Source organism: Erythrolamprus reginae, chromosome 9 (assembly GCF_031021105.1).
Source record: "Erythrolamprus reginae isolate rEryReg1 chromosome 9, rEryReg1.hap1, whole genome shotgun sequence".
Lineage (NCBI taxonomy): Eukaryota > Metazoa > Chordata > Lepidosauria > Squamata > Dipsadidae > Erythrolamprus > Erythrolamprus reginae.
The window spans coordinates 52,036,571-52,050,642 of NC_091958.1; the positions used below are offsets into that span (position 1 = coordinate 52,036,571).

At 41.6% G+C, this 14,072-nt stretch overlaps 1 protein-coding gene across 1 annotated transcript in view; it reads left to right on the forward strand.

Annotated features, from left to right (window-relative positions):
* The window catches only part of LOC139172295 (dynein axonemal assembly factor 5-like), a 40,755-nt gene extending 29,301 nt beyond the window's left edge, over positions 1 to 11,454 (forward strand). The window contains exons 10-13 of the mRNA XM_070761260.1: positions 1,810 to 1,960; positions 8,106 to 8,253; positions 8,737 to 8,928; positions 10,211 to 11,454. Of these exons, the coding sequence (XP_070617361.1) occupies positions 1,810 to 1,960; positions 8,106 to 8,253; positions 8,737 to 8,928; positions 10,211 to 10,356 (637 nt within the window). The 3' untranslated portion in view covers positions 10,357 to 11,454. The remainder of the gene's footprint in view (positions 1 to 1,809; positions 1,961 to 8,105; positions 8,254 to 8,736; positions 8,929 to 10,210) is intronic.
* The last annotated feature ends 2,618 nt before the right edge of the window (positions 11,455 to 14,072 follow it).

Genomic DNA, 14,072 nt, shown 5'->3' on the forward strand with positions numbered 1-14,072 from the left:
GAGAGAGACTGAGACAGAGAGAGGGGGGGAGGAAGAGAGAGAAAGACAGAGAGAGAAGACAGACAGACAGAAAAAGAAAGAGACAGAGAGACTGAGACAGAGAGTCATCACGATGCAAAAAGGAAGTTGAGACTCTAAAGAAAAAAGTGCAGAGAAGAGCAACAAAGAGGATTAGGGGACTGGAGGCTAAAACATATGAAGAACGTTGCAAGAACTGGGTATGTCTAGTTTAATGAAAAGAAAGACCAGGGGAGACATGATAGCAATGTTCCACTATCTCAGGGGTTGCCACAAAGAAGAGGGAGCCAACCTATTCTCCAAAGCACCTGAGGGGCGAACAAGAAACAATGGGTGGAAACTGAACAAGGACAGAAGCAACTTAGAACTTAGGAGAAATTCCCTGACAGTTAGAACAGTTAATCAGGGGAACAGCTTGCCTCCAGAAGTTGTGAATAATAATAATATTAATAATTATTATTATTATTATTTGTTTGTTTATTTGTTTGTTTATTTATTTATTTATTTATTAGATTAGATTAGATTAGATTAGATTAGATTAGATTAGATTAGATTAGATTAGATTAGATTAGATTAGATTAGATTTGTATGCCGCCCCTGGAGGTTTTTAAGAAGATGTTGGATAACCATCTGTCTGAAATAGTGTAGGGTTTCCTGCCCAAGCAGGGGGTTGGACTAGAAGACCTCCAAGGTCCCTTCGAACTCTGTTGTTATTGTTAGAGAGTGTGGGTGAGACAGACAGAGGCAGAAGGAGAAAGATAAAGTGAGACAGGGGGAGAGAGAGAGAGAAAGGAAAGAAAGAACGAAAGAAAGAAAGAAAGACCAAGATAGACTGAGACAGAGAGAGGGACAGACAGAGAGAGAGAGACAGAAAGACAGAGAGAGAGAGAGAGAAAGAAAGAAAGACAGAGACAGAAAGAGACAGACGTTTGAGGCAGCTAGGAGGCCAGCTTCTAAGAAATGTGCGGGTTAAACTCAAAATGAAAATTAAACTGATTTATAGATAGAAAAGTTGTATGTGATCAAAACTCAGACGTTTAGCAACTGACTCATATTTCTGACGGTCGCAGTATCCCGGGGTCATGTGATTCCCCTTTTCCAGCCTTCTGACAAGTAAAATCAACGTGGGAAGTCCGATTCACTTAACAACCATTTTGCTAGCTGAGCAACTGCAGTGATTCGCTTAGCAACTCTTTCAAGAAAGGTCATAAAAGTTTCAACAAATATTTTAGGCTGAACTGGTGTCATAAGTCGAGGGCTGCCTGTATTTATCTCATGACACTTTTAATCAATGCGATTTAATGCATGATACAACTAATCACCCCCGCCTTCCTTTCCTGTTCAAAAGCATCGCTCGTGGCAGCCAGTCTTGGGACCCCCGCCCTCCAAAACGAGATACTGTACTTCTAAACAGAAAAACTCCTTGAGGTTAACCTGGGTGGGTTCAACCTGAGAGTCAAGGGGTCCGGGAAGAGGACAGGGGAGATGTTTCTTCCTCCTTCCGCTCTTCCTGAAATATTGCTTATAGAAAGTCCATTTGTTCCCCTTCCCCTAAAGAAATCCGAAGTAATGAAATATTGTTAACGTATCCTGTCATCAATTAGGCTTTTCGTTCTTTCCCCTCCCTCGAAACCCCCCCCCCCCTCCCCATTTTCTTGTTCCTGCACCCTTCTTCCTGTTCTGGCTCTCTTGTTTTCAAGTCTAAAAATGTGCCTTTTCATCCTCCCCGTCATTCCAGCACGTTTGCACAAAGCTTTTTCATTCGGCTCCTTCTTTTGTTTTTGGCTCCAGGCAGTTTGGTAACTACCTTGAGATCGTGATAAAAGACATCCTGTCTCCTAATCTCCAGTGGCAGGCGGGAAGAACAGCAGCTGCCATCCGCACCACGGCTGTGGCTTGCCTCTGGGCGCTGATTTACAGTGAGCTGCTCTCTCCACAAGAGGTAAAATGTCCTGTGTGCACACACAAACACACACACACACACCCTTGCTCCTTCCCCACAAACATCACATCAGATCAGCCTCAGTGAAAAGCCAGCAAGGAAAACACTGTCACCTCGAAATGCAGGTCAGCGTTTCAAGCTGTGCTGTATCTTATCGCTGCTTTAGGTGGAATCTAGCCATCTAGAACAGGAATGTCCAACCTTGGCAACTTTAAGACTTCTGGACTTCAACTCCCAGAATTCCCCAGCCAGCAATCTTGGGGACCTTAAAATTTTTGGACTTCAACTCCCAGAATTCCCCAGCCAGCAAACTTGGTGACCTTAAGATTTGTGGACTTCAACTCCCAGAATTCCCCAGCCAGCAATCTTGGTGACCTTAAGATTTGTGGACTTCAACTCCCAGAATTCCCCAGCCAGTAATCTTGGTGACCTTAAGATTTGTGGACTTCAACTCCCAGAATTCCCCAGCCAGCAAACTTGGTGACCTTAAGATTTGTGGACTTCAACTCCCAGAATTCCCCAGCCAGCAAACTTGATAGTAGTAGTACAGACTCAGTAAATAGTTTGACAGTGTTGAGGGAATCCTTTGTTTAGAAGAGTAATGGCAGTTGCTCCCATCTGGGATATTCTAGATCACGGACATCCAACCTTGGCAACTTTAAGACCTGTGAACTTCTGGCTGGCTAGAGAATTCTGGGAGTTGAAGTCCCCAAGTCTTGAGGACTTCAACTCCCAGAATTCTCTAGCCAACAACCATGGAGGTTGAAGTTGACAAGTTCTGGAAGTTGAAGTCAACAAGTCTTCAAGTTGCCAAGGTTGCTGGCTAGAGAATTCTGGGAGTTGAAATCCACCAGACTTGTCCACAAGTCCACAAGACTTGTCCACAAGCAACCTTGGCAACTTGGAGACTTGTCGACTTCAACTTCCAGAATTCTCTAGCCAACCAGAAGTTCACAGGTCTTAAAGTTGGCAAGGTTGGATGTCCGTGATCTAGAACAGTGTTTCCCAACCTTGTCAACTTGGAGATATCTGGAGCCAGCATTCACTGGCTGGGGAATTCTAGGAGTTGAAGTCCAGATATCTCCAAGTTGACAAGGTTGGGAAATACTGATCTAGAATATCCCCAATGGGAGCAACTGCCATCACTCTTCTAAACAAATAATTCCCTCAACACTGTCACCAATTTCCTCCAACTTATGACTGTAACTTCTTGCTTGTATCCTTAAGATTTTATTAATATTGTTTGTTTCTTCATTGCTTATTTGACCCCTATGACAATCATTAAGTGTTGTACCACATAATTCTTGACAAACCTATATTTTCTTTTATGTACACTGAGAGCATATGCACAAAGACAAATTCCTTGTGTGTCCAATCACACTTGGCCAATAAATATTATATATTGTTTCCTGTTGCTGTGAGCCGCCCCGAGTCTGCGGAGAGGGGCGGCATACAAATTTAATAGATAGATAGATAGATAGATAGATAGATAGATAGATAGATAGATAGATAGATAGATTAGATTAGATTAGATTAGATTAGATTAGATTAGATTAGATTAGATTAGATTAGATTAGAGTTGGTTGGTAGGTAGGTAGGTAGGTAGGTAGGTAGGTAGATTAGATAGATAGATAGATAGATAGATAGATAGATAGATAGATAGATAGATAGATAGATAGATAGATAGATAGATAGATAGATAGATTAGGTAGGTAGGTAGGTAGGTAGGTAGGTAGGTAGGTAGGTAGGTAGGTAGATAGATAGATAGATAGATAGATAGATAGATAGATAGATAGATAGATAGATAGATAGATAGATGATAAAGATAGATAGATAGATAGATAGATAGATAGATAGATAGATAGATAGATAGATAGATAGATAATTCTAAATAATAATTCTGCCAGAAAAGCTCCCAGCATCAGGCTATGAAGGGAGAAGACAGAAGCAGGTTTTATAAATCAGTACGATCAGCCTTTCTTCCTCTGATTCTTGTGACTTCGACCCTTTTCCTTCTGTTGTTCTGGAGGAGCACTAAAACCAAGGAGCCTTTTTCAGTGCAGAGGGTGGCATTCAAAGCAGGTGCCAAATAGAGCGTTGGCTCTCTCGAGTTGAGATGAGGTTTGAGGTTATTATTACTGCTTTTAATTCATTTTTTTATGAAGGAGGTTGGATATAAGCCTTCTGGAATCTACAGTAAGCTGGGGAACATGTGAGCTTATGAAATTAAATTAAAATAGTTTTTAAACCCTTGCCAAACTAGTGCTTAGGAAGGATGGGTTAGCCTGGGATTCTGCCCAAAAATAAAAGCTGTGCTAGAGGTAAAAAGGAGTCAGCAAGTGAGCCAACAAGGAAAGAATGATATCTTAACTCCCCCCCCACCCCCTCATCCCCAGTCTGAAACCCTCAGATGTGTTGGGCCGGGAGGGGAGAGTTTGTTTGAAATTTGAGCATTTTTTGTTTGGGGGAAAAAATGCAAGCTTCTAATCTCCTTTTAACTTCAAAGGATCAAGCTGGTTCTATCCCATTGTTCAGTGAGAAGTCAACCTGCTCTCGCTTTTCAACGTCTGGTGAAAATGAGTCCGGACCATTAGGCTGACTGATACACATCTCACCCAATTAAATCCTCTGAAAAATTCAGGATTTTAAAAGACACAAAACAGCTGAAAACAATCTTTTAACACAGGACCTGGGCCGCTGAGAGATCCTGATTCAAAGGACAAAAAAATGTAATTTGCAGCAGGACAAGCTTTGAGATGGCCTGGCTCAACTTAAAGTCCACCTTTTGTAAAGCTTTAAAAAATGAATGGCAAGCTTCAACCTCTAGGATTCTTATGGGAGAGTTTTGCCCATTAGGCTTTGAAAAGGCCAGGCCTGAAGTGGACTTAATCAGGGACGTTGATCTTCAAGTCTGTTCTGGGTCCTATTCTTTTTAATATGTTTGTGAGTGACATAGGGGAAGGTTTGGTAGGGAAGGTTTGCCTATTTGCCGATGACTCTAAAGTGTGCAATAGGGTTGATATTCCTGGAGGGGTCTGTAATATGGTAAATGATTTAGCTTTACTAGATAAATGGTCAAAGCAATGGAAACTGCAGTTTAATCTTTCCAAATGTAAAATAATGCACTTGGGGAAAAGGAATCCTCAATCTGAGTATTGCATTGGCAGTTCTGTGTTAGCAAAAACTTCAGAAGAGAAGGATTTAGGGGTAGTGATTTCTGACAGTCTCAAAATGGGTGAGCAGTGTGGTCGGGCGGTAGGAAAAGCAAGTAGGATGCTTGGCTGCATAGCTAGAGGTATAACAAGCAGGAAGAGGGAGATTGTGATCCCCTTATATAGAGCGCTGGTGAGACCACATTTGGAGTACTGTGTTCAGTTCTGGAGACCTCACCTACAAAAAGATATTGACAAAATTGAACGGGTCCAAAGACAGGCTACGAAATCAGTGGAAGGTCTTAAGCATAAAACGTATCAGGAAAGACTTCATGAACTCCATCTGTATAGTCTGGACGACAGAAGGAAAAGGGGGGACATGATGGAAACATTTAAATATGTTAAAGGGTTAAATAAGGTCCAGGAGGGAAGTGTTTTTAATAGGAAAGTGAACACAAGAACAAGGGGACATAATCTGAAGTTAGTTGGGGGAAAAAACAAAAGCAATGTGAGAAAATATTATTTCACTGAAAGAGTAGTAGATCCTTGGAACAAACTTCCAGCAGACGTGGTTGGTAAATCCACAGTAACTGAATTTAAACATGCCTGGGATAAACATATATCCATTGTAAGATAAAATACAGGAAATAGTATAAGGGCAGACTAGATGGACCATGAGGTCTTTTTCTGCCGTCGGTCTTCTATGTTTCTATGTTTCTGTTGTAGAGGAAGACAGTGATGTTGTTGAGATTTGGATATCGTGGCTGCTTATAGCCAAGACAGTAATATTGACTTAACTGTCAGACTGAATCATTGGAAGATTAGGCTCAGAATCCCCAGGAGGTCCGCGGGGCTTTCGGGTTTTTCCATTAGTACAAATATTCGATTTCTTGCTCAGAACTTTGAATCAATTTGGACACAAAGCAGGGGGAATATAGATGGGCAGAGGAGGCAAGAGAAAAGGGGGGGGGGGACGGCAGGCATACCCTTCAATTGCTCCAGTGGGCAAGGCAAGATTGAGATGGGACGTTGCATTGAAATTTGGGCAGGAGCACCACCTCCTGGAGTAATAAGGGAATGGCAACTTGAACTAATTTGTCCCCTTTTCCAAGCCTGTCCAATGGGCAAAAGGGTAAGACGCTGATTAAATTTGATTCCGTTGCTTTCAAAATCACGCACAACCTGCGGAAATCAGGGTAGTTTGGATTTCAGAATGCGGGAAGGGCAGCTCTTGAGAAAAACAGAATAGCCAATGACTATTTCAGCTTCAATCGCAACAACACAAGAGCACGCAACAGATTCAAACTTAATATTAACCGCTCCAAACTTGATTGTAAAAAATATGACTTCAGCAACCGAGTTGTCGAAGCGTGGAACTCATTACCTGACTCAGTAGTGTCAACCCCTAACCCCCAACATTTTTCCCTTAGACTCTCCACGATTGACCTCTCCAGGTTCCTTAGAGGTCAGTAAGGGGCGTGCATAAGTGCACCAGTGTGCCTTCCGTCCCCTGTCCAATTGTCTCTCCTTATCTCATTTATCTTTTCTTCCTTTCAAATATGTTCACCTATACTTTTATATCTTTTCTTCTATTCTTCTCTTTGCTTATATTGTTACATATCTTTCTCCTCAATGTGTATTATGTATTGGACAATATAAATAAATAAATAAAAATAAATAAATAAATTATCAATGCCGAGAGTTACTTTAGGCAAAGGCCTCCCCTGTATTTTTTTAGTTATTTATTCCAAAATTATTAGGGGCATTTTTAAAATTTTTGTCTTTCCTTCCCGCACAATATCACATACTGTTCTTAAAACTCTCTGCTTGAAAGTCATCATTTTTGCAGCATGTGACAGATGCAATCTGAAAAATATAATTGTGGGGCTGTGCGGTGCTTTTGATCTTGTGTTGTCATTTCACAGTTGAACTCTCTACAGCTATTAAACAAAGTAAACGGGTGGATAAAAGCAGCAGGGACACCCAGTGCAATAAAATTCCATTTAAAGATGAGGAACAAGCTAGCTAATTTGCATGCTTCTCCCCTTCGTTTCCTGTATCCTTTGCGAGTCTCTTCCTGCCAGTGAAAACAAGGAACTTTTCTCTGATCGTTGGTTCAAATGAGATACCTATAAAATTATACTACTGTATATACTCCCGCATCTTGCCCATGTTACACCAACACTCCGCAGTCTGCATTGGTTGCCGATCAGTTTCCGGTCACAATTCAAAGTGTTGGTTATGACCTATAAAGCCCTTCATGGCACCGGACCAGATTATCTCAAAGACCGCCTTCTGCTGCACGAATCCCAGCGACCAGTTAGGTCCCACAGAGTGGGTCTTCTCCGGGTCCTGTCAACTAAACAATGTCGCTTGGCGGGACCCAGGGGAAGAGCCTTCTCTGTGGCGGCCCCGGCCCTCTGGAACCAACTCCCCCCCAGAGATTAGAATTGCCCCCACCCTCCTTGCCTTTCGTAAGCTACTTAAAACCCACCTCTGCCGTCAGGCATGGGGGAATTGAGATCCTCTTTCCCCCTAGGCCTTTACAATTCTATGCATGGTATATATGTATGTATGTCTGGTTTTTATACTAATGGGTTGTTAGCCGCTGCGAGTCTCCAGAGACGGGTGGCATACAAATCCAATAGGTAGGTAGGTAGGTAGATAGATAGATAGATAGATAGATAGATAGATAGATAGATAGATAGATAGATAGATAGATAAATAGATAAATAGATAAATAGATAAATAGATAAATAAATATAAACAAACAAACAGTACATATTTTAGAAATAAACCAGTTGGGTGGCTGCTACAAGGATGCTTTCTTTACATTATCTGCTTTAATCTTTGCCCAATTCTTATATTTAGCTAGATTTGTTGAGTTCTTTGTTTAACGGATCTGGCTTGAGAGAAAATAAGTCAAATGTCAAATGCCAATTACTTAACAAATGTCTTCTTTCTAAATGTAGTGGGTTTTTTTGCTTTCATAGTTGCAAAATGTCCAAGATGCCCTGATGCCTCAGATCATTGTGACACTGGAGGAAGATTCCAAAATGACCCGTTTGATGTCTTGTCGGATTGTCAGGACTTTTTTAGACAACTGCAAAGAACAGTCTGAACTCAGCAAAATTTATCCAGGTATTTTAGAGGGAGGAACGGCAGGATGGCTCAATCTTTTTATCCAGCAGTGGGTTGCTCCATTAGCGGCAAAAGGCTGCCCACCCACACTCACAAACGGATTTTAGAACCCCCTACTGATTTTACCTTTCCTTAGAATGGGAATCTGGCTGTTTAGTAACAGTGATTTTCAAACTTGACAAGAAGAAAGGAAGGAAAGAAAGATGGAGGGAGAAAAGGAAGGAAGGAAAGGAATGGAAAGGAAAGGAAAGCAAGGAAAAAAGGAGAGAAAGAAAGAAAGAAAGAAAGAAAGAAAGACTTATGACCACAATTGAGCCCAAAATTTTGGTTGCGAAGCAAGAGCGTTGTCGCACCAAGGAGGTGGTGGACTGAAAAGTTTGGGAACCACGCTATAGAGGGAAGCTATGTCCTTGTCATGTAAATTGGCAGAGAATGCCATATTGATGAAGTCCAGGAAATGACCCTGCAGGTTATTTTTTTCAGAAATTTTGAAGCGTTTGGATGACGTCTCGCATGATGTCCGCTTGGCAGCTGCTGATGCCTTGACCAGTTGGTTCAGATGTATAAACGACTCAGAGACAAAAGTTCTTCTGAAAACCAACATTAAGGTTCTCTACCAAGAGTTGTTAGTTCACCTGGATGACCCTGACCAAAATATCCAATCGGCTGTTTTAGGTAATTATGCCGTTCAGTAAGCCCTGATTTTCCTAAGATTTTAAAAAAATAAAATTTAGTTAATCACTTTGACGTAGTTTGATAATCACTTCCAACTTCCTTGTGGCATGCTCTCAGGGCATGGCGTGAGGTATCATCAATACGCCGATGATACCCAGTTATACATCTCCACCCCATGTCCAGCCAACGAAGCAATGGAAGTGATGTGCTGGTGCCTGGAGGATGTTAGGGCCTGGATGAGTGTCAACAAGCTCAAACTCAACCCAGACAAGACGGAGTGGCTGTGGATCTTACCTCCCAAGGACAACTCCATCTGTCCGTCCATCACCCTGGGGGGAGAATCACTGGCCCCCTCAGAGAAGGTTCGCAACTTGGGCGTCCTCCTCGATCCACAGCTCACATTAGAGAAACATCTTTCAGCTGTGGCGAGGGGGGACGTTCACCCAGGTTCTCCTTGTGCACCAGTTGCGACCCTACTTGGACCGGGAGTCACTGCTCACAGTCCCTCATGCCCTCATCACCTCGAGGCTTGACTACTGTAACGCTCTCTACATGGGGCTACCTTTGAAAAATGTTCGGAAACTTCAGATCGTGCAGAATGCAGCTGCGAGAGCAATTATGGGCTTTCCCAAGTATGCCCATGTTACACCAACACTCCGCAGTCTGCATTGGTTGCCGATCAGTTTCCGGTCACAATTCAAAGTGTTGGTTATGACCTATAAAGCCCTTCATGGCACCGGACCAGATTATCTCAGGGACCGCCTTCTGCTGCACGAATCCCAGCGACCAGTTAGGTCCCACAGAGTTGGCCTTCTCCGGGTCCTGTCAACTAAGCAATGTCGCTTGGTGGGACCCAGGAGAAGAGCCTTCTCTGTGGTGGCCCCGGCCCTCTGGAACCAACTCCCCCCAGAGATTAGAATTGCCCCCACCCTCCTTGCCTTTCGTAAAGAACTTAAAACCCACCTCTGCTGCCAGGCATGGGGGAATTGAGATCCTCTTTCCCCCTAGGCCTTTACAATTCTATGCATGGTATGTATGTATGTATGTATGTTTGGTTTTTATATTAATGGATTTTTAATCATTTCTAACACCAAATTACTATTGTACACTGTGTTATTGTCGCTGTTAGCCGCCCCGAGTCTCCGGAGAGGGACGGGATACAAATCCAATAAATAAATAAATAAATAATTACAGCTCATTGGTGTTCCAAATTTGTTTTTGAGAAATTGTATGCCCTGAAGCCCAAGCCATTTTCATAACTCCAGCAACTTCTGTTTTGCAGACACTTTGAAAGAAGGGGGCATTCTCTATCCAAACCTCTTGGCGAAGGAAATCGAAGGAGTTGTACACAAACATCGCACTCCAATCTACTGCGACCAGCTCCTTCTGCACCTTGAATCAACGGGATGGAGCTATTCTGAATCCTAAGTGCATCAGTGTGCCTTAATTAATTGTGCCTTAATGAATTAAAAATGGGAATCTTTCCATTTGTTCCCCAGAAAAGAGGCACTTCAATAAACAGAGACATTTTAAACTGGAAGGAGCTAAAATTCATGTTTTCCTTGCATACATGAACACTTCAAAAAAACCCACCTTCAATAATATTTATTGCTGCAGATCCTAAAACTAGCATTTTTGTCGCTTAAGTTTAAATAACAGAATGCTAGGTCAACTTGAAATATAGCGTGAATGATCCATATCTAACAGAGTGAAAGCTCTTTTATTCTGCAAACATTGTTAAAAGGGATAGCTTTTTTAAAATTAACAGTAGATTGAACCGATTTCTGATATGTGATACTAGATACACAGCCACAGGAGCAAAAAGCAAGGAATGCCTTGAAATTCATGGTGTGTATCAAATCTAAATGCCTCCCTGGATATGTTTTCATAGTACTTTGATTTATGATGAAATAAGAGCAGTGTTGTACATAAACATAATTTGAGAACAAGGTTGGATAAGAAGTTTCAAATGGATTATTAATGAAGATAGCTTTTTCTCAGAGTCTTTAAAATTAGTTTCGGTGTTCACTGGTTATGCTTTTGCTAATTGCTCTGATTTTAATTCACACTTCATTTTTATGATCTTTTGAATGCTGCCGTTTGATTTCTAAATACAGCTTTACATTTTGTGATAAAATAATTGCGTCTGTATAAACCAGGGGTTCCCAAACCTTTTACACAGGGGGCCAGTTCATTGTCCCTCGAACTGTTGTAGGGCCGGACTATAAAAAAAACCCCTATGAATAAATCCCTATGCACACTGCACATACCTTATTTTAAAGTAAAAAACAAAATGGGATCATACTATTTGGGGGGGGGGAAGAAATCTGAAATTCATATATGTTTATGTTTTGTTTTTAATTTTCTTTTGTTAACATCTGATTGGCTATATAAGGTTTTCTTGGTTTATAGAAAAATGTATAAAGAAAGAAGGAAGCACTTTGGCATAATGATTAATAAGTTAGAAATATAATTGGTGTTGTACTTTAGAAGGAACATTAAAGAGAGAATTTAATTAAAATAAAAGTATGTACCTGTGCTCCTGTCAATCAACCACAGGCCGGATAAATGGCCTCAGCGAGCCGCATGCGGCCCACGGGCTCTAGTTTGGGGACCACTGGTATAAACTGTGTCTCAGAGATGGAGGGAAAAGATTGTGGCTTCTGGATTGCAAGCCAGACATTCAGAAAATAATAGAATTTTTAAATGCAAGAGATAAAATGCCAATAAATTCTTATGTGTTGAGGCCCTGGGGTGTTGCTGGGTGTTTAGAAAGTTCCTTTGTTTCTCTTTTCCAGCATGGACGTATTTTCTTACTTTGCGTTTTGCAAAGATTTAAAACCTTGCACAAACACAAGTCCAGATGATCAGGGGGAAAGGTGATTAGATAGACTGCATTGCCTTGTAAAAAATAATAAAGTTTTCAGCGGAAAACGAAAATAGAAAATCAGACCCTTCCATTATCAGTCCCAGCAATCTCCAGAAGAAATTCCCAGTGACAGAATCACCTGAACTGCCAAAGAATGATAAATAGAGGTACTGGTATCTGTAGAGGTTATGACTTACATCTTTTTTTCAAAATTGAGCACAGCAAAATTCTGGTAAATCTCAAAAGGTTGACATCTCTCTGCTGTTTGTTTAAAAAGAAAAAAACACAGGCTCCGAACTCGCCCCTTGTAAGAATTCAAACTATCTGAATTGAATGCTGGTTTTTATTTGAATCCGTTAATCAAAAAAAAAGTTGTTCCTTAGTTAAAATGGCCTGTGCTAACACCTCCTATAAGGAAGTTGGCACAACGATATAGTCCTCGATTTACAACCACAATTGGGCACGAATTTCCTTTGCTAAGCACAGAATGCAGCTGCGAGAGCAATCATGGGCTTTCCAAGATATGCCCATGTCACACCAACACTCTGCAGTCTGCATTGGTTGCCGATCAATTTCCGGGCACAATTCAAAGCGTTGGTTATGACCTATAAAGCCCTTCATGGCATCGGACCAGAATACCTCCGGGACCGCCTTCTGCCGCACGAATCCCAGCAACCGGTTAGGTCCCACAGAGTTGGCCTTCTCCGGGTCCCGTCGACTAAACAATGTCGTTTGGCGGGACCCAGGAAAAGAGCCTTCTCTGTGGCGGCCCCGACCCTCTGGAACCAGCTCCCCCCAGAGATTAGAACTGCCCCCACCCTCCTTGCCTTTCGTAAAGTTCTTAAGACCCATCTCTGCCGTCAGGCATGGGGGAACTGACACATCTCCCTCGGGCTTATACAGTTTATACATGGAATGTTTGTGTGTGTGTGTTTTAAATTATTAGATTTGTTTTTACATTGTTCTTGTTATTGTTTTCAGCCGCCCCGAGTCTACGGAGAGGGGCGGCATACAAATTAATTAATAATAATAATAATAATAATAATAATAATAATAATAATAATAATAATAGACTTGCACCTGATTTTATGATGTTTTTGACACCGTTCAGTTATGTGAATTAAGGAGTTAAGCCAAGCAAGCCAAGGCATGGGATGGTGTCTGTGTAAAATTTAGAGTGGCTACTGTGAGTCACAAATCATGGCTGAAGGGGACATTTGTCCACCTGAGCAACTGAAGAGGAGTAAACGTCAACTTTGAGAATTTCCCAGCTGGAGAATCTTGGTTTTGTACTAAGCCTTCATTTGGCTGAGTTTGGGCAAGGATCCTATCCCATCAAGCAGTGTTTTTCAACCTGAGGGACAAAGAGGTGTGGACTTCAGTTCCCAGAATTCCCTAGTTACCTCCCCCAGAATTCCCAGCTGGGGAATTCTGGGAGTTGACGTCCATACCTCTGTTGCTCAGGTTTAGAAAAACACTGGTTGATAGGATAGGACCCTTGTCCAAATTTCAGTCAAATGATGGCTTCATAGAGCGAATTAGAATAGAATAGAATAGAATTCTTTATTGGCCAAGTGTGATTGCGCACACAAGGAATTTGTCTTTGGTGCACATGCTCTCAGTGTACATAAAGAAAATATAGATTTGTCAAGAATCATGAGGTGCACTTAATGATTGTCATAGGGATCACATAAGCAATGAAACAATATTAATAAAATATCTTAAGGATACAAGCAACAAATTACAGTCATAAGTGGGGGGAAATGGGTGATAGGAATGATGAGAAAAAAACTAGTAATAGTGCAGGCTTAGTAAATAGTTTGACAGTGTTGAGGGAATAATTTGTTTAGCAGAGTGATGGCGTTCGGTAAAAAAACTGTTCTTGTGTCTAGTTGTCTTGGTGTGCTGTACTCTGCAGCGACATTTTGAGGGTAAGAGTTGAAACGGTTTGTGTGCAGGCTGCGAGGGGTCAGTAGATATTTTCATGGCCCTTTTTGACCTGTGCAGTCTACAGGTCCTCAATGGAAGGCAGGTTGGCAGCCATTGTTTTGTTCTGCAGTTCTGATTCTCCTCTGAAGTCTGTGTATTGGTCTTATTGGGTTGCAGAACCAAACCAGACAGTGATAGAGGTGCAGATGACAGACTCAATTATTTATTTATTTATTTATTTATTTATTTATTATTGATTGATTGATTGGATTCCTCTGTAGAACTGGATCAGCAGCTCCAAGGAGCTTAAACTGCTTCCTGAGTTGGCAGAGTACAAACCAAGATC